Below are 20617 nucleotides of genomic sequence, written 5' to 3'. Positions count from 1 at the left end.
TGACGCAAACTGGGTACTTTGTGTAACAACCACGTTTCCATTGATTTCTATGGAGTAAGATTCTATTATTTTGAAAATTCATAGCTTTACTGGTATATGTTGGTTTTTTGTCATTTTGGTCTTGTTTGTTTTAGATAAATATTGCCTATTTTTCTAAACTGGTGTGGTGTCCATTTTATTGTGTTTTCACTGTATTATTGTGTGTGTTGTTACAAATACTTTACACAGTGCCTTTGAGATGAGCTTGACTGCTTGTGCCAAGCTACCAAGGAGGTGAGCAGGGGTTGTCTTAGGAGTGTAACTCCATTACTCTGTTTAGAGTGAGGGTCCCGGCTTGGACAGAGTGCAAACTGACTGACAACCAGAGATCCCATTTATAACACTCACCATGCCACCCCAGTTTGGACCAAGCCATGTGCAAATCATTCTTGACCCTGTTCCCCAGGGGAACAGTCCAGCCCGAATTGGCAGGCAAGGTCCTCCCTGGACCAGAACACAAGCAACCCAGTTGCTGGTTTCACCCTAGTTAGGGCTCATCAGCAAAGGTATAGGTAGGTTGCAGTGGCATAGTGAGCCTGGGACCCACCTCTGGGCATACCCGGTGCACTTTGGGTGGCAAATAAAAAAAAAACAAAGTGCTGGATGGAAGTATTTGAATCAGTCTCAGCCACTGGCAATTGCTTAGGACCACATCCCAATCTATCTTTTGCCCACCATGCCACCTCAGTTTGGACCTAGCCATATGCAAATTAGTCTTGACCCTGCTCCTCATGGGAACAGTCCAGCCCGAACTGCCAGGCCAAGTCCTCCCTGAAACAGAACACAAGCAACCTAGGACAAGTTTTGCCCTAATTAGTATTCTTCAGCCAGCTATTGCTTGGCTCTAGTGGCACAGTGAGCCTGGGACTCACACCTTGGCATACCTGGAGCACTTAAGGCATCAGATGCAAAAACAACAAGGTGATGGCTAAAAGGCTTGAACCAATCTCAGCCACTGGCAATCGCTCAGGGCCACATACCCATCCATTGTTTTTTTGCACACCAGGCAACCTCCGTTTGGACCAAGCCATATGCAAATCAGTCTTGACCCAGTTACTCATGGGAACAGTCCAGCCCACACTGACAGGCCAGGTCCTCTTTGAACTAGAACACAAGCAACCTAGGACTAATCTTGCCTTAGTTAGGGCTCTTCAGTTAGGTATAGCTTGGGTCCAGTGGCACAGTGAGCCTGGGCCCACATTTGGGAATATCCAGCACACTTAATGTGGCAAATGCAAAAACAGCAAGGTGATGGATGGAATGCTTGAATTCATGTAAGAAAAATCAACTATAACTTCAGAAATAAATCATTGACTAATTGGACTGAAAGTCTCTATTTCCGTGCTAGACCAAGTAGGCACAGTATTGTCCACAGGGGTGACTATGGAGAACTATATATCATGAGTTATAAAAGTGGAATGCATCCTCAGGCAACTTGTGATGCAAGTGGCATCCCAGTCTGCTCATGAAATGTAAAGAAAAAGGATAAAAAGTGAGTTTGAGAAGCTTCGCATACTTCATGTGCACCAACTTGAAATCTGTGTGTTCTTTGTGGCACAAAGAGCACCTGGGCACTGCACATACTGAACCTTCAATCAGTTTACAAATCCCTCTGCATGGCATCTGTCCTTGAGCACTTCATCTGATGACTGGTGCAAGGGTGAGCCCCTGGCCAGTGTAACTTAGGTGCATTTTTACCTTACATTTCCAGTGAGACGAGAGTCTTTAGCCTCTCAGTCAGCTCTCTCTCCTTGAATCCCTCTTTAAACCTCTGCTTCCTTTCTGCTGACATAAATCTTCCACTTGCAGGCTGCACACAATGCACAGTGGGGTTTTGGACATTGACCATTGCCAGGTCAGGAGGACAGGGCTGATTGATGCTCATTATGCTAGCCACACGTTCCACTGGCCAGGACGGGAGGACAGATCTCCCCTCCTTCTCAGAAAGAAAAGGTCTGAAGTAGCTCGGAGAACCACTGTCATATTGGAGTGGGAAGACAGCTTTGGTGCAGCTTTAGTCACTGTCTTCTAAAGAAGTCATCCTATTCCCACCCTACAGGCTGGAGGAAGAGCTACTTGAGCCTCTGCGGTGGCAGGGAACACAGCTAGTATAGGCCTCTTCAAGAAACTACTGGATAATAAAATGGGTCAAGGCAAGTGATCCCGAAATCAGGTAGTCTCCTTACATCACTGTATTTCTACGGAAGACTCTAACAATGGGGACCTCTACCTCAATGTATATAGAGGTTTGTCTTCCTTGGGAACTGGCTTTCACTGCTTGCAGTCATATTGAGAAGAAAGCAGTAGGACCTTGCAACCAGGAGCCAGTACACCTTTTGTGGGGTCCATTCAGAGTGGAAGATGTGTATCTATGTAGCTCTATGAAGGAGAGGGGCTAACAGCATATTGCCAATATAGAATCTTGGTCAGTGACTGGGACCCCAGGGCCTATCTCTAACTGCAGTAGGGAAAATGTTACTGCACACCCTGCAGCTGGGAAGACAAGATCCTATTGGCTTCTCCTTTCAGTGTGTGTAATTGTGAATGATGCAGTGGGAATCCATTCCTTTGTAATTGTGATCATATTTCATGTAGGAAAGTACCTTCTTTTTGGCATGGTTACCTCCACTTTTTGCCTGCTGTCAGTGTTTTGACTGTGTTCACTGGGATCCTACTAACCAGGACCCCAGTGACTGTGCTCTTACCCCCTAAATTTGGTTGCTTAGGACTTAGCACACCCTACAATTGGCATACTGGTGCCCCCATGTAAGTCCCTAGTATATGGTACTTAGGTGCACAGGGCATTGGGGCACCAGGGGTTCCCCATGGGCTGCAGCATGTATTGTACCGCCCATGGGAGCCCATGCAAAATGTGTCTGCGGGCCTGACATTGCAGCCTGCGTGAAGAGATGCATTCACCCTTTCACCACAGGTCACTGCACCAGGTCACTGTAAATCACCCCTATAGCAGGCACTCTTAGCCGTGAGGGCAGGGTGCAAGTACCTATGTGTGAGGGCACCCCTGCTGAGCAGAGGTGCCCCTGCGAACTCCAGCTCCATTTTCCTGGACTTCATAAGTGGGGGGAAGTCATTTTACCAGTGTACTGGACACAGGACACCTATGTCCAGCTACATAATGGTAAATACGAACCTTGGCATGTTTGGTATCAAACATGTCGGAATCATACGCCAATACTGTTGCCAGTATTGGTTGTAGGATTCCATGCAGTCTGGGGGCTTCTGAGAGGACCCCCAGCATTGCTCCTACCAGTCGTCTGGGATTTTCTGGGCAGCCCACGCTGCTGCCACCCCACAGACAGGTTTCTGCCTTCCTGCTGTTTAGCCTGCTCAAGCAGAGCAAGGCAGAAAAAAGGATTTCTTTTGGGAGAAGGAAGCAACACTCTCTCCCTTTGGAAATAGGTGTTACATGGCTTGGTAGGGGTAGCCTCCCAAGCCACCCGTATGCTTTGAAGGGCACGTTTGGTGCCCTCCTCGCATAAACTGGCTTCCACCAGTCCAGGGACCCCCAGGTCCCTGCTCTGGCACGAAACTGGACAATGGAAAGGGGAGTAACCTCTACCCTGTTCATCACTGCCCCAGGGGTGGTGCCCAGAGCTCTTCCAGGTGGCCACTTGATTCTACCATCTTGAATTCAAGGTGGGAAGAGGCCCCTGGGAGCATTTGAGTGGCCAGGTCGGGCAGGTGATGTCACAGCCCCTTTTGATAAGTGGTCACCCTGATAGGTGACCAATCCACCTTCCTGGGCTATTTAGGGTCTCCCTCCATGGTGAGACTTCAGATTCGACATGCAAGATTCCAGCAGGACTCCTCTTCATCATTTATTTCATCTTCTGGCCACAGGGACTGCAACTGGACCCTCCAGGAACTGACAATCTGCAACTCCAACCAATGACACTAGAACATTGTTTCTCTGGCTCCTTCCAGCAACTGCAACATTTCCATGGATATGCATCCTCTGAGGGTGATGAGACTTCAGCCTGCACATGAAGCAAGAAGGAATCTCCCTTGGAGTGAAGGAGTCACTTCCCTGCATCCGCAGGCACTAACTGCAACGATGATCGGGTGCGTGGATCCTCGTTCCTCTGGATCTGCATGGATCCTGCATCCCAGGTGGTGGTCTGGAATGGTCTACTTGTTCTCTCTACCAGCTGTCCAACTTGGGGGACGGTAAGCCCTTACCTGTCCTTGCAGGACAGTACCTCCGTGCACCAAGACTCTTGCAGCTACCAAGGCTTGTTTGTTCCTCCTCCAAGGGATCTTCAGGCTCTGTGTATCCCATGCCTCCAGCACTCCTTGATGCAAAGCACAGTCTCCTTCCTGCTGCTCCAATGACATGGGACTCCTCTCCAGGTATGCTGAGTGGGCCTTACTGCAACTCCTGTGTCCGTTGCCTGTGGGGGCTGCATCCTTGTCTTCTGACACTCCTCACTGCTGAGGGTCACCTAGAACTCCCCTCCCTATGTTAAGTCCCCCTGGGCCTTGCTAGTCCCCGGCAGCTCTGTAACTCTTCATCTGTGACTTTTGCCTTTGCCAAGGCTTGTTGGTGGTTTTCCACTGAGTGCAGCTCCTCTTCCGTTGTGGGACATTTTTTGCATCACTTCTGGAACTCATCTCCTGCCCCAGTGCTCCACAGCTGACTCCTAGTCTCCACGGTCGACCTGGTCCTGCATCTCTAGAAGGGTGGGTAGTGGATCCTGCCCCAACCGGACACTCCAACTTGAACTGGACTTGGTCCCCTTCTTTTTCAGGTCCTCTTCTGTCAGGATCTACCTTTGGTTCCTTCCAGTCTTGCTTGGGTCTTGCACAGTCCTTTTCCAAAGTTTACCTGTGGGTTTGGGGAAAAACCAAGTACTTACCTCTTCTCTCTTGGTCGCTGGGGGGGGAGGGGGCACCTTACTTACCTCTTGGGGTTCCTACTTCCCCAGCTCCCCTCTACAGCTTCCACTTCCTTGGGTTGGGACTGCCTTTCTCATTCCACTTACTTAGTATATGGTTTGGTCTCCCGCTGGGGTCTTCACGATTTTCTATGGTTTTTACTGTTTGCTATTGCTTTCTATGCTAATCACTGACTTCTAATGTGTATATAACAGTGTGCTTACTCACCTCCTAGTGGAGTATTGCCTATACAGTATTTTAGTATTTGTGTTACCATAATAAAGTACCTTTATTTTTCTAACACTGTGTGGTTCTTTCATGTGTGTAAGTACTGTGTAACTATAGCGGTATTGCATAAGCTTTGCATGTCTCTTAGATAAGTCTTGGCTGCTCATCCACAGCTACCTCTAGAGAGCCCTGACTTCCTAGACACTGTCTACACCTCACTAATAGGGGATACCTGGATCTGGTATAAGGTGATAACACCATCGGTGCCCACCGCACTCCAGGCCAACTTCCTACATTCCATACAGCAGTAGCTTCTCCCTTAGGCATTTCAGTCAGTTCTCCACCAGAAGAGGAATAAGGTAGGAAGATGTCAAGAGACATCTATGCTGCAATATCACTGTTGAGTCTAACATCAGGAATGCAGAACAGTTTATACAAACTATTTGTACAGTTAATGGTGACTTTCATTGTTGCCCTGATCTCGTAGGTGCAGTGTATGTGTGTGTGTGAGTGGTGAAGTGATGGACCTACTGCCAAAAGGGCACTTCTTTAGGACACGAGACATCACTGTTCAGTTTTGCCTCATTCTCACACCAACGGAAGTTGCAAGGGCATCGGTGAAGGCACTCCAATCGGGCCGATCTGGCACTCGTGGCCAGGGGATCCTTCCTCTTGTCTGTGATGCTGGGCTATGGTCCTCGGGGGCAGCAAAGGAAGTGGGTACACTGGTGAGTAGCATGTCCTTGGGCTCCTAGGGAGGCTGGCAACCCCACAGGTACACTTGGAACAACTCCAGGCACACCCCCATAGCAGTCCGCTTCATCTTGGCTGCTCTTCTCTGGACGCAGGGGCTGGCATTCTCCTTCTCAAGCAGTTAACTCCAGTGGAACAAGTCACTCATTCTCCCATCCAGCAAGGAGCAAGCTCTCAGGTGTCAGGCTCCAATACGATGCATTGGGCTTGCGGTGATGTCCCCTCGTCTCTGGAAGCCTGACAACACAGTCCCCTGATGTGTTCAGAAAAAAAGACATATCAGTCTATTTTCTGCCAGCCAGCCACTTCCCCAGTGCAGAAAGGCTGAAAAGACGCATGAAGAATTGGCAGTCCTTTTTATTGAGCCTATCTTTCCAGGAGTGAGCCAGTTTACCATAGTTTCTACTTCCATTCACCTTGACTTCGAACTGTTCCGCAGCAGCTGCTGAGCAGCGTGAAATGCAGACTTATTTATTTAATTCACAGCCAACAAAAGTCTGGTTACTTAATGTGGCTGCAGGAAGGAATTAACACATGAAAAACCTTATAACAACTATCTAGTGTGGACAGCGATAATACATCTAAGGCTGCATTTATACTCCTTTTGTTATTCCTTAAAGACATTCTAAGAAGAAAACGAGAAAGAAAAGCATTACGCAGTGCACACAAATTCATGCTTAATGACTGGAATTCCTTGGCAAGAGGCACCAATTCTGACTTCCTTTGTGACTAGACCAAAATCTCTTAAAGTCATTTCTATTGAGGGTATCCTGTGCGGAGAGGAGCATCTAATAAAAGGACTTGTTATTATGTTTAAGTATTTAGTCCATTACTGCAGTAGAAACTGTTATCAGGTGAATTATTGTTTGGTAATGGCAGAGTCATATCTACACCACCAGCTGAGAGGAGGAAGATCGAGCTACACCAGAACTTTGGGTTGGTGATCTCCGCAATGGATACAATCAATCCTAGATCCATAGGCAAAGTTCCTGCTGATGTGCCCTGCTTGGAAGCAGAGGTACTGTACTACTTAATTAATGTAGACCTGCAAACACCCTGACCTCTAGGCCCATTCCAATTCCCAGAATGGGATAACTCTTGCAGAGAGGAGTCCAAGACCCTGCAGTTCCGGGTGCCCGAACTGAATCTGAAGCATTGCTGCAACTTTTTCATTGTGGGAGGGTTTAGCGTATGTATGGGAGACACTCAAAGGCTGTGCCTACTGGAGAGTTTGCACTGCCATCTTTCATTCATGTTGTAGGCACATGCTTAACTAGGTGGACGTGGGAAATTGGGACCATCGCATGTGTTTGACAAGAGTTGTACCTGTTGTCCTTGTGTAGGCCTCTATTAACCAATCCCCGAGCATTAGAGAAAACTTAAGGTTTCCCCCTTTTGTCCTAGAGGCATGTACCATTGGATTAAGCTAGTTGTCCTGAACTTAGAGTTGTGGGAACCATAGTTCTATATCATGCTATTCTTAGGATATTGTGTTGGTGTACCCATTTGTACCGTAGGCCTGAATCAAGAGTTTCATTATCCACAAGTTCAGACAGTCCATTTGGTGACCCTGGCCAGATCCTGCCCCCAACAGTAGACAAATGCGAGCAGAAGTGTCCAAGATGCATTCCCCTGAAGCTTTTGACACCAGGTCTTTTCTAATTTCAATGAACATATCTGTCTCCAGTTAATGTGTGGAATCCCACACATTGTGAACAATGTGTGGGATCAGTTTAGAATTACCGCTAATCCCCTTAATTATGATTGCGACCACTGTTAGAAAGATCAGAGCTCGGACGACTCAGTGTTTCTGATAAACTAGTTAATTGAGACATTCTGGTCTGAGTCAGGTGGACCATCCCCGCCCACTCTGCTGTCAGAAAGCTTACTCCCGCGGCCCGACAGAGCAGGGACAGTAAGAATAAGAACATCACACTGCCCACCATATCTAGGCGGAGGGTCGGAGTTTTTAATTCATTCTGTCACCAACTGAAGCGCACAGAAAAAAGATAAATTACCTTAACACATTGGGAGAGAACTCTCAGGGTGTGGGGGGTCATTCGTTTTTTTAATTTTCAACAGCAACCCCCCACATTGAGAGTTTGTTTTTGAAAACCAAAAACGTTTGGTGCGTTCCATCAAGCTCGCAGTGCCTTCAGAGTAACAGCCGTGACCATCTGTGATCTTTCAATATGGCAGACATGAAAACTCTAAATCGACCTTTTACCTAATTTTTGCATTTGCCAGACCGTAGCAGCCTGTTTTTGTGGTTTGGGCTTCCAGGTCGCTTTTGGATGGATGGCTGTTGGGTCTCGGCTACAATCCAGCACCACTAGTTTGGGTCTACTGAACTATCCGTTTTGAACACCGAGCTGCAGAGGAAGCAAGGGCAAAGTAGAGACAGTGATGGCATTATAGATACATGTTTGCCCTCCATGGCCAGGTGAGCAAATGACATGTTTAGTAGGAGGCCTTTAGGATACACAAGGACTGAAATCTGAACCTGTGATGACGTTACTGATTGTCAAAGGTATAATGTATATCTTTAACTGTTAAATCCAGTTGGTTTAGAGTGATTACCAATTGGTGGGTTGGATAGATGTGACCCAAGACTGGAACAAGAATAGTCTTGCGTTCACTGTTGAAAGGAAGCCTTATACTGCATTAAGGCTGCAAGCTTCACTCAATAGCTGGGGTTTCAATTCATGGGCTTCAAGTGGGCTGGTTTCTTCCAGTGGCAGTAGAGATAAGTAAGCCTTGAAAAAGGTCTCAATCAGGCCCTCTGTTTCTTCTCAAGACCATAACAAAAAAAAATGGGAGTGGCTGGAGAGTGAAGATGAGGCAATTCACACTCATGTGCGAGAAAGGGAGGTGGCGAGGATCCCTCTCTGTAGTCTCTCACCTGCTGACAATCACCACAAGCCCTTTTAAATTTTCTGGGGGATATTTTGGTATCTCGCCATTCTGCAGAATAAGGAGGAGGAGGAGGATCTCAGTACAGATGCCTTATGCCTTACCCTGCCTCTCAGTCTTTAAAACGTAATTTTGGTGTAGCGTCAAGAGTTGCGCTGACCTTCACGGCAGGATGAAAGACAGATAAAGATAGACAATAAGGGCCAGATTTATCATTCTATTACTTTGCCCTTGCATCATGCATGGTGTTGAAAAAGAATGCTACTTAAGTCACCTTTACCAAGCAATACAAGGCCGTTGCATAGTAAATCTGGAATAACTCAAGGACGCATAAGTCACTGTGTTGTGTTACTCTGCACTGGGAAGGTGTTCCATGGGTGGAGTGTGTGTTTTTCCACCCATCCACGCATGGATTTTGGTGCATTCCAAGTTTTAGCAAGACTGGTAAACCTGGAAATTGGGAATGTGTCAAACTGCTACACCTTCCCAGGGGAGAAGCAACGAGGAACAATATCTTTATTTCACCTTGTTGTTTCCTATTTCCAAGTGTGCTGCATTCTGCAGAACACTTATAAAGAGGTGAACACCTCTAAAGACTGTTTCTGTGCATGAAGGTGCCCCTTCCTGCACAAAACAGTCCTACCTGCAACGTAAGCATCCTTGCACCATGGCACAAAAGTGCTGGAGTTGGCGCTAGGCAGCAAAATGTGCACCAGCACACACAGAAATCCGAAATGCACCAAATATTGGTAAATATAATGCAGTCCTGCTATCTCCCTGCCATGCAGCTCAGCCATTTGTCTTGCTGATCTGCTTTTGCGATTCGTGAAATAATGATAAATCCGATCCTAAATTTGATGTACTGTAGGCTTAGGTAAATTTTTCTACTAATAATAACCATGCATATAGCATACAACAGAAACCACTGTTTATTGTTCCTTATCAAGAGGTGTTAATTACCACCACACTCAATGCTCAAAATGAACGCTTGATTTAGTGCAGCTGGGTCTTGGGCATGTGTCATCCATGTTACATGCAGATAATTGCATCATGTGCATAACTAACAGAGCTATCCTACTATCTTTGGAACTTGTCATCTAATTGTTAAACCTGAGTCTCCAAAGTAAACCACTGAGCAACAATACAGCATTGCAACCTGCACTCTACTGCTTACGCAGAGTGCACTGCAGCAGGCGCATTAACCACCTAAGGTGTTTTGCTGCTGTTAGACGCTGACACTTGCTGCATACCCATCTCTTCAGCTGGTGACATAACCCGCTGAGCTCCATTACTGGCTCATACACGTAACTGTCAACTCCCTGCGGTGGGCATTAGTAGGCAAAGGGAAGGGCATAGTTTTAACAGGCATTAAGGACTACAGCGCCTTTAGTTTGCCTCAGGTTGATAAAATGAGTGATAATAAGGTGGGTATCAACAGCGCCTATCGTTTACTGTGCCAGTTACCATGGGCGTGTCATGCTTTCACATGGACTGTGCTCCGGGCCTGATTTCAAAGGCGCTACTTAGGTTTTTCGTGTTGTGCGTCACATGTCCCGAAAGTACTGCTACCGGTGGCTGTGAACACGGCGATGCCACTGATCCTATTTACTGTCCTTATAAATGAAGCCTTTCTGTGTGAATTTGTGAGGTGTACGACTTCGAGCCACGTGTACTGAGCCACGCCTTTTGTTTCATAAACATCGAATCTTATAAAGGGGCCCTAGCTCATCGGCCATACTGTCATTAATGACCCTCCCCCCCGCACAACCACAACCACCACTATCATTTTCATGCCACTCAAAACACCGTTGAACCCTCTCACAAACAACTTCTTTGAATCTCTGAGGGGTTAGAGGGAGTGTAGGAGAGCTGAGCCTTTAAGTGTTTGTGCTCTAAATAACTTGCATGGAACATAATTACATTTTACGCTAAAGACAAATTGTAGGGATTCCATCCCAAAATGCAGGCATTCTTGCAAGGTTTATAGGCAAACAATTGGTATGCGCGGTTCCGGACAGCCTGTATAATAACCCTCAGGTGGCACAGACATCATGCACTGCACTGTTTCGCCTGCGAGGAAGTTCATATGATTCTGCCTTTAAATTAGTAACTGGTTTGATGATGCGGGCTCCTTACTACATGGTTAATAAATACCCATTATATTAAGGGGGATTCTCCAGCTTAATAGTTCTTGCACGTCGAATCACTCAAAGAAATTACCAAGATATGTGTAAGGAGAGGTGGAGCTAACATACCTTCTGGTCATTTCCTTGGTAGTCGCTGAAGAGTGATGCCCCACCAGCCAGGCTGTATGAGGTTCCTTGTCTGAAGACGCTTATCCTCTTGGCTGTGAGGCTGGCCGAGGGGTAAAAGCTGGGATCTGGGATGTCTCTGCTACTGAAGAATTGGTCACCTGGGTCAAAGCACTTGTGGATGAAACTGTGTGGGTAGTCTTCCTCTGGAGACTCCAGCTCTTGACCATCTTCATAGACTTGCTTTAGGACTCGTCCGCTGTAAGCCGATGACACCTTAAATCGGACTTTTCGAGGCCTAGCCTCGTATCTTTGACTCAACATCCTTGGAAGGTCATCCATCTATTCCAGGTTCAGGACAGTGTCTTTCCAAAAACTCTATTGCTGAATGAAGCTTTGCAAGAGTCGGTCTGTTGGTTTGTTCCGCTGGGTGATGCATAATTCAAGCCTAGTGTCCAGTCACCCCTGCAGCAGGGTAATCAACACCGACTTATGAAACATTGATAGCTGCCACTAAACGAACTATCAACACAATGGCCCACTGTAAAGAACCCTGCAACCTGCTCTCATTACAGAGAGAGGGGTCAGCTTACTGTACGGAAAATAAAGTGAATGAAGCTGACCTAGGTAGAATTTCATTGGATGAGATATTTTGTATTATCTGCTTAACTTTAAATTCCACTAAGTGTTCTTACACAAATACACAAAGTATTTAATTTAAGGCGGTGTTTGCAGATGAGACCCACCAGCACTCATTTTTGGGTACTAGCACTTGTTTTTCTTCATCAGACCTTGAACCACAGCAAGAGAGAAAAACACAAAAGGAGTAAAGAAGGGGGAAGGAAAAGACGGAAGAATAGTGACAAAGAAAGAAAGCAGTGGTGAATGGGAAACTACTACTAAGAGTGAGATAATGACCAGGGAGTGTCTTGGTGGATTAAATCAACAAAAGATTAATCTAAAGTATGCAGCCTTGGTATTCGGCAACTCCGACATTTAGTATCGCTGGCTGTGGGCTTCTGAGTAAATCACTGGCTCCTGGCATGTATTTATTCTCTTACAAATTAAGGACTGAATACACCTGCCTTGAAAACATGTTCACGCACGAATGCAGGCCTGAATTGTAGATTAAAAAATGGATGATGGGCTTTTGTGCTGCCAGTTTGTCTCATTCTAGTCTGTCCGTGAAATGGAACATTTACATACATGCTGCACAATTATTGACGGTATTGAATGTTTCTGAATAATAGAAATGAGGGGCATATTTATACTCTGTGCTGAATTTGTGTCATATTTTAATGCAAATTCGGCGCAAACTGAACTCCATATTTATATTTTGATGTTAGACACACCTAGCATCAAAATATAGGCGTTAGCACCGTTTTATGGATGCATGAACCTACCTTACATCAATGAGATGCAAGACAGGCGTTCTCATCCAAAAAATGGCCGATAGCCCCATATATATCTCCCCATGCTAAAATGACGCACCAGTGGGAGCAGGGGCCAAATAACAGTGCAAAGCTTGTTTTGCACCATTATTTAACTCCTTGGTCAGACCAGGTGTTAGGGGACCTGTGGACCATTTCAATGGTAGAACACAATGGAATGGGTACACAGGTGCCCTCCCAAGCCCCAGGAACTCCCCCACTCACAGCAGATGTACACCAGAGGATGGGGGACCCCATACCAGGTAAGTAGGGAAAGTATGGGTAAGTATATATTTTCTTTTTTTTAAAGTGCCATCGGGGGCCCTGACATGGGGCCCCCTGCCTGGCACAGGGTGCAATAACCATGCACAGGGGACACTTGTCCCCTGTGCTGGCCATTGGGGTAGTAGGCATGACTTCTGTCTTTCCTAAGACAGGAGTCATGTCTTTGGTGGTTGTGCGCCAGGAAATGGTGCTAGTCTGGCTAGAAGCATTTTTTTGCCTCTAACCGGCTAACGTCATTTTCTGACGCACAGCCCTTCCTTCCCTACCGCCACCCCCAACCGGCTAGTGTCTTCTTCAAAGACACTACCCCAAGTTTAGCATCGGCTTGCGCCATTCAATAAATACGGCGCCCGGCTGGCATTGTTAAATGACGCAAGCTGGCGCAAAACCTTTTGCCGCAAAACTATGTTAACGCGTTAGCGCAGTTTTGCAGCAAGAAACATAAATATGGGCCTGAGTATGGTAAAATACGCTGGCACGAGGCCGGATAGGCAGTCTGTGATTCTGATGTCATTGCGTGCCTTGACCCGGAAGTCTTCCTTAAGGCCTTACTTCTGTTTCACCCACCATTGGTGACTGTACAATTTGAGTGCCTGGATACATCTGGGTTTCGGAACAGTATAAATAATTACATGTCACCCTTAATTAAGGCAATGTAATAGGCTAATTTACCATAACAGTCTAATTTAGAAGTCACCAAACTACGATGAAATGCTGACATCAAGCGCATCAGACAGAATATGAACTTTGACACATGCCACATTTTCTGTCTGCTATTTTCTGAGCTCCAGTCACCTAATGACTATTCCTTCTCACGTGTGCTTCCCCTGATACAACCTCCCACTCTGTATCTGTAATTTTTCCATTGCTATTTTACCTTCTTCCCAACTTCGACTAATGTATTTTTCTTTTTATTGTATATACTGAAAAGCAATAGTTAGGTTTGACATTGAAATGTATCCATTTGACCAATAAATCTAGATAATCCTTCTATTCTAACCTATTTTAACCTAATGCGAGATGACCACCCAACCAATCCTTAAACTAAACCAATCTAGTCTAAATTAATCTAACCTAATATATCCTAACATAACCTATCTAAATTAATTTAACATAATCTAACCAACGAACCTAACCTAGCCTAACATAATCTGACATGACATAATCCTACAAAACCTGTCCTAACCTACTAACCTTCACTAACCTAGTCTGAGCTAATTTAAACAACTAACCTAAAGTAAGTGGGCATGCTCAGAACTAGCCTATCCTACCCCTAATGCACTAATTTAACTCAACATAATCTCACCTAATCTAACTAATTAATGGTATCCAGTCTATCCTAATCTCACCTAATCTAACCTACTAATATAATTTACCTAAACTATTCTTGCCTGACACAACCAAACCTAAATTGTCCTAGCCTATTTTAACCTTGCCTAATCTCATAACCTAAACTAACCTCAACTAACCTTACCTAATTCAACCAATTAACCAAAACTAAGATAGCCTTTTATCTCCTATCATAGCCTCATCTCTTAACCTCGATATAAATCCAAGATACACCGTTCCTTAGAAAGAGGAAAAAGAGTATAGGGCAACCATTAGGTTAGAAGCAAGTGCCCTCACACACCCAATTGGATGTCATGATTCATCATCGGGCAAGCTCCTCATCAGACCGGCGCTGCAATGTCTGACGGGCACCCCTAAAAGGGGGCTCTTTGCCGGAGATCTTTTCTCAGTAGCACTGTACTGTGATGAAATGAAGGTAGAAAGATCAATGTCTACTTATGGGCACAAAGGAGAAAAGGAGAGAGAAGGAAAAAATATAAAAATGGCTCAAAACCCGGACAGGACACCAAATTTTAATGATCTAGAAAGGGTGATGACCAAGGTAATAAAAACATACACCGGAGAGTGGGGAGTGAGATAATGCCCATAAGTAGACATTGATCTTTCTACCTTCATTTCATCATGGCACAGTGCTACTGAGAAAAGATCTCCGACAAAGAGCCCCCTTATAGGGGTGCCCGTTAGACATTGCATCGCCGGTCTGATGAGGAGCTTGCCTGATGATGAAGCATGGCATCCATTTGGGTGTGTGAGGGCACTTGCTTCTAACCCAAGGGTTGCCCTATACTCTTTTTCCTCTTTCTAAGGAACAGTGTATCTTGGATTTATATCAAGTAGTTTTGGGAGGTCATACACTGGACCGTTAATCTCCCTGTCCCTCATTTTTTTGTATATAATCTCTTAACCTCGCCTAGCCTAACCTAATTTGACACAATCTCACCTAACCTATAGTAAGCATCTCAGTGGCTCTGAGAGACCAGATTGCTACGTGACCTCATGATTTCTAAATAAACTCAGCAAGTCAAAAATGTAGATAAAATCATGTAAATCAACTCTTTTGTGGAATAGACGATCCACCAAAAGTCCAGCACTCAGGTCATGCTTGATGCAGTACACTGAACCTGCTACTACAGCAATAGTTAAGCGCGGGTTACATAATCTGGCCCATATTTACACTTTGTGACGTTGAACTGCGCTAACGCAGTTCAGCGTCAAAAGGTTTACCGCCGACTAGCGCCATACCAAGATGCCGGCGGGGCGTCATATTTATGGTATGACGCTAGCCGGCAGTAAGGTCCAGCTAGCGTCATAGAAAAGGACGCTAGCCGGGTGCGGGAGGCATAGGGGGAATAAGGGGTTTAGCATCAGAAGATGACGCTAGTAAGGGCAGAGGCTAAAAAAAATGCCTCTGCCCAGACTAGCGTCATTTTTTGAAGTTAAAACCCCATGGACTTGACTCCTGTCTCAGTTAAGACAGGAGACATGCCCCCCAGCCCAATGGCCATTACCAGGGGACTTGTGTCCCCTGGGCATGGCCGTAGGGCACAGTGCCATGTAGGGGGGCCCAAGTTAGGCCCCCCTATAGGACTTTGGCAAAAAAAATAAAAAATCCTTAACTGGACTTACCTGGGATGGGTCCCCCCGTCCTTAGGTGTCCTCCAGGTGTGGGTGGGGGTGGGTGGGGGTGTCCCTGGGGGCAGGGAAGGGCACCTGTTGGCTGTTTCCATGGTCTCTGACCATGGAAAAAGGCCCACAGGTACCCTAACGCCTGCCCATACCCAGGCGTTAAATAATGGCGCTAAGAAGGCTTAGAGTAATTGTTTAAGGCCCTCCTCCTCTCATGCGTGATTTTTGCACAGGAGGATAAATAAGGCTCTAGGGCCTTAGAGTCATTTTTTGCCTGGGAAATATAAATATGCAGTTAAGTTTGCACCAGATTTCCATATAAAAAAATGACGCAAATCCAACGCAAACAGAGTATAAACATGCTAGCACTTTGTATAGCACCTCAAATAATTCGAAGTGCTGTAAATAACAAGTATTTCAGTATCAATCCTGTAAGAAAGGCAAAGTCAGTCTTTCTAGGACTGTGATTTGCAGATCTCCTTATATTCCTGTATTAAGGGCCAGGTTTACACCTTAGATTTCAGGATAATCCATTGCAACAGCCACTGAGCATCCTTATCGCCAAGATGATGGTCCTCCTACCCGATTTACATGTGAGCAGACCATAGTTTGGCCACGGCCGAGACTACGCCATCTCCACAGTGGCCAAACTTCTCCAATGGCCCTAAAGAGTAAAGGTCATCAGAGAATTAGTTATATGTCCTCCCGCTTAATTTAGATGGGTAGACATATAGCCATTTTTTATTGCTAGTCACCCCCAGGCAAACCCTGCCGGTAAAGGGAAGTATAAAACTAAAAATGCCTCTCTTTCCATGGGAGATGATCCCCATGACAAGGGCCATTCTTTAAAGAGAAAATCAAAAAGAAAATCCTGCTTAGGGATTCACTTTTTCAAAACAAACAAAATATAAGTTTGACAGACAACTGTCATTTTGACAGAGCCATGCGTCAAACTTAAAAAAGCATTGACAGGAGCTGCCATGATGACGGTTCCTACCAATTCTATAGAAATGAGAACTCTGTTGCCATGACCGAGTTAACCCCTTCTGCCAAGAAATAAATTAGGCTCATTCAACTCATTGAGCCATCCTGCCACAGTTTGGATTTGATCATTAAAAAGGGAGATTGCAATAATTTGTAAAAGGGAGGTTTGAGACTGGAAAAAGACACATACATGGTGACATAATTATCTGGTTAGCCTATTAAAGAGAAAGTGGTGGTGATTCTTTCGTTATGATTTATTCCTAAATTCTATCGAACGTATGTTTGAAGCATTTATAGTCTTGGTCAATTTTAACAAATATGTATTCTGTTGGTTTTCTACAGCACTTCCCCTAACTCTTCGAGGTCCAAAGCTCTTTTGGATGGTTGAGTGAGTAGATACTCCGTTTTTTATATTTTATGAATGGTGAGATAAAGTGCTTTAAAAGTGCACTATGTGAGAAAAATGTTGGTGTAATGCACTAGAGTTATAGATGTGATAAAGCTTCTCCTACTTAAATACTCCGCCCCTCTGTGAGGTTTTGCTGGCATGGCACAACGCAATCAGCCCCTCTGGGCTTTGTCACCCTTCATGTGACACAGCTAAGCTGGATTGTGGGGCTCTAAACCCACAAGGACTGACTGCGTGGTGCCAAGCCAAAGAAACAACAGAGGGAACGAGAATTTAAGCAGAATATCTAAAGCACTGTCCAAGCCGGTACTGCGCGGCTGTTGGCATGTCACAAATTAGTACAATTATATTTGTATTTGTACCACCCATGAAATAAAGGGTGTGCTAGCCAAGTGCCTTCACACCATCCCATTCCTGCCTACTTCTAAAATGTTATCACGGTGTACAGAGTGGGCCGAACTTTGTGCCCTGCAAGGCTTGAGGCAATTTTACTCACCTCCTCCAACATAAAAAAACAAGTGATGTCCTGGAAAAGTTTCACACCTCGGAATGGCCGTCAGCTGTGCTGAAACTCTACACAGTGAGCTGGAAACCTGCTCTCAGCAGTGATTTCCAGCTAACTGTGTGCACACCATGTAATATCGCCTTGTCACTGTGTGACCGCATGAAGGGAGCTGATATCGTACGGCACACTGCGGCACCGTGTGAGCTGGAAGATCTGCCACTCATGCAGCAGTATTCCAGGCTTGTCCTCCAAACTTGGAATTTAGGCTGGTGTTTAGCAAAGAGAAGGGATAGAGTGGCATCTGTATATGCCTACCTTGGCCACTTTATGAAATTTACCATCTGTTTGTAACTGCTAGAACATTTTATTAAATGTTTTGAATCTACCATCTTCTGGTCACTATGGGGGTCATTCTGACCCTGGCGGTCAGTGATAAAGCGGCGGCCAACCCGCCAACAGGCTGGCGGTAAAAAAAAATGAATTCTGACCCTGGCGGGAACCGCCAACACAGACCGCCACCTTAACACTCCGACCGCCACGGCGGGACAAACAAACAGCGCAGCGGTCACCGCCAACAGGCAGGCGGCAGACAACGTACCGCCCACCCTATCACAACTCACCAATCCGCCACCTTTTCCGGGGCGGGAGCCCCGCCGATAAAAACACGGCGGAAACAGACTACGAACGGGAAAACGCTCACCTCTATACACTCCACGAGGACGGAGGACAGCATGGAGCCCGAATTGAACATCCTACCTGCTCTCGTCTACCTGCTCATCTACCACGAGTACGAACTCCGGCGCAGACGACAACGGTGAGTACCGCACCTACGACACAGGGGAGGGGGGAGGAGGAAGGGTTACGGGCACACACATACGCAATACACCCACCCCCCAACTATCTACACAACAATGCAGAGCACCAAGTCAAACTGACACCACCCAAACCCCCCGGAATAATGAAAAGAATCAATTAAAGTGAGAAACCAAATATATTAATAAAATAGGTTCATTCAAGTCATGCTAAAATCGGAAATTGAATAATATAAACTAAGTTAAAACATTGCGTCAACTATAAATAGAGGCAATAAGTCCTGCACAGTCACTGAAATAGCAAGTGTCCGTGGGCCAAAGTGTACCATCACACGGGCAAAGCCCACACAGGAGACCTGAGTCCGTTGGAGAGAACACTGCTGGGGCATCAGATGACAAAACTACAGGCACCTCAGGGGGAAGGGAAAGGGGGTCACCTCAGCCACATGAGTCCGCGACGCCAGATCCACAAAGGGTCCACCATGCCCACTGTGCCATCCTGGGGAGTGCAAAGCCACAGTCTCTCAAGTCTCTACAGTGGGTGGGCTGCCCACTGTGCCATCCTGGGGAGTGCAAAGCCACAGTCTCTCAAGTCTCTACAGTGGGTGGGCTGCCCACTGTGCCATCCTGGGGAGTGCAAATCCACAGTCTCTCAAGTCTCTACAGTGGGTGGGCTGCCCACTGTGCCATCCTGGGGAGTGCAAAGCCACAGTCTCTCAAGTGGATAACAGTCTCCACAGGCAATGGAGGAGGCAGGGTGGGCCGAGTGCAGCCTGAACAGTAGCTCGACACAGAACCGGCACTGTCAATGGGCCAGCGGTGCTTGAGACGGCGGGGCCCAGCGGAGCGGTGCTTGAGACGGCGGTGCCCGGCGGAGCGGTGCTTGACAGGAAGGGCCCAGCGGAGCGGTGCTTGACAGGAAGGGCCCAGCGGAGCGGTGCTTGACAGGAAGGGCCCGGCGGAGCGGTGCTTGACAAGAAGGGCCCAGTGGAGCGGTGCTTGAGACGGCGGTGCCCGGCGGAGCGGTGCTTGACAGGAAGGGCCCAGCGGAGCGGTGCTTGAGATGAAGGGCCCAGCGGAGCGGTGCTTGAGACGGCGGTGCCCGGCGGAGCGGTGCTTGACAGGAAGGGCCCAGCGGAGCAGTGCTTGAGACGGCGGTGCCCGGCGGAGCGGTGCTTGACAGGAAGGGCCCAGCGGAGCGGTGCTTGAGATGAAGGGCCCAGCGGAGCGGTGCTTGAGACGGCGGTGCCCGGCGGAGCGGTGCTTGACAGGAAGGGCCCAGCGGAGCGGTGCTTGACAGGAAGGGCCCAGCGGAGCGGTGCTTGACAGGAAGGGCCCGGCGGAGCGGTGCTTGACAGGAAGGGCCCAGCGGAGCGGTGCTTGAGACGGCGGTGCCCGGCGGAGCGGTGCTTGACAGGAAGGGCCCAGCGGAGCGGTGCTTGAGACGGCGGTGCCCGGCGGAGTGGTGCTTGACAGGAAGGGCCCGGCGGAGCGGTGCTTGACAGGAAGGGCCCAGCGGAGCGGGGCCTGTCTTGGCGGGGCTCTCTTCAGCGGTGCTTTTCTGGACGGCGGGGCCCTCTTCAGCGGTGCCTTTCTGGACGGCGGGGCCCTCTTCAGCGGTGCCTTCCTGCACGGCGGGGCCCTCTTCAGCGGTGCCTTCCTGCACGGCGGGGCCCTCTTCAGCGGTGCCTTCCTGCACGGCGGGATCCTCTTCAGCGGTGCCTTTCTGGACGGCGGGGCCCTCTTCAGCGGTGCCTTCCTGCACGGCGGGGCCCTCTTCAGCGGTGCCTTCCTGCACGGCGGGGCCCTCTTCAGCGGTGCCTTCCTGCACGGCGGGGCCCTCTTCAGCGGTGCCTTTCTGGACGGCGGGGCCCTCTTCAGCGGTGCCTTCCTGCACGGCAGGGCCCTCTTCAGCGGTGCTTGTCCTGTAATTCCAGGGAGTCAGACCTGGGCAGGACTCCCTGCTCAGTCGCCCTCCGACCGTGCAGTTGCTGGACCCTTCGGTGACAGTGTCCTGGGCCCTTGGGTGTCCTCCCTCACACCCGGGATGGGGCTTGTGGGGCCCTCCTGGTCCGCGCTCCTGCTGCCTGACTTCTCCGCCCTGCTGCCCTTGCCCTCCTTCGCTGTGGCTCTCT

At 47.6% G+C, this 20617-nt stretch overlaps 1 protein-coding gene across 1 annotated transcript in view; it reads right to left on the bottom strand.

The window, feature by feature from the left end:
* Nucleotides 1-11462, bottom strand: part of GRXCR2 (glutaredoxin and cysteine rich domain containing 2) — a 75066-nt gene extending 63604 nt beyond the window's left edge. The window contains exon 1 of the mRNA XM_069202005.1: nt 11085-11462. Within this exon, the coding sequence (XP_069058106.1) occupies nt 11085-11423 (339 nt within the window). The 5' untranslated portion in view covers nt 11424-11462. The remainder of the gene's footprint in view (nt 1-11084) is intronic.
* Between the last annotated feature and the right edge of the window lie 9155 nt (nt 11463-20617).

The sequence above is a fragment of the Pleurodeles waltl genome, chromosome 7 (genome assembly GCF_031143425.1).
Source record: "Pleurodeles waltl isolate 20211129_DDA chromosome 7, aPleWal1.hap1.20221129, whole genome shotgun sequence".
NCBI classification, from domain to species: domain Eukaryota; kingdom Metazoa; phylum Chordata; class Amphibia; order Caudata; family Salamandridae; genus Pleurodeles; species Pleurodeles waltl.
This window is presented reverse-complemented; position numbering and strand designations above follow the sequence as displayed.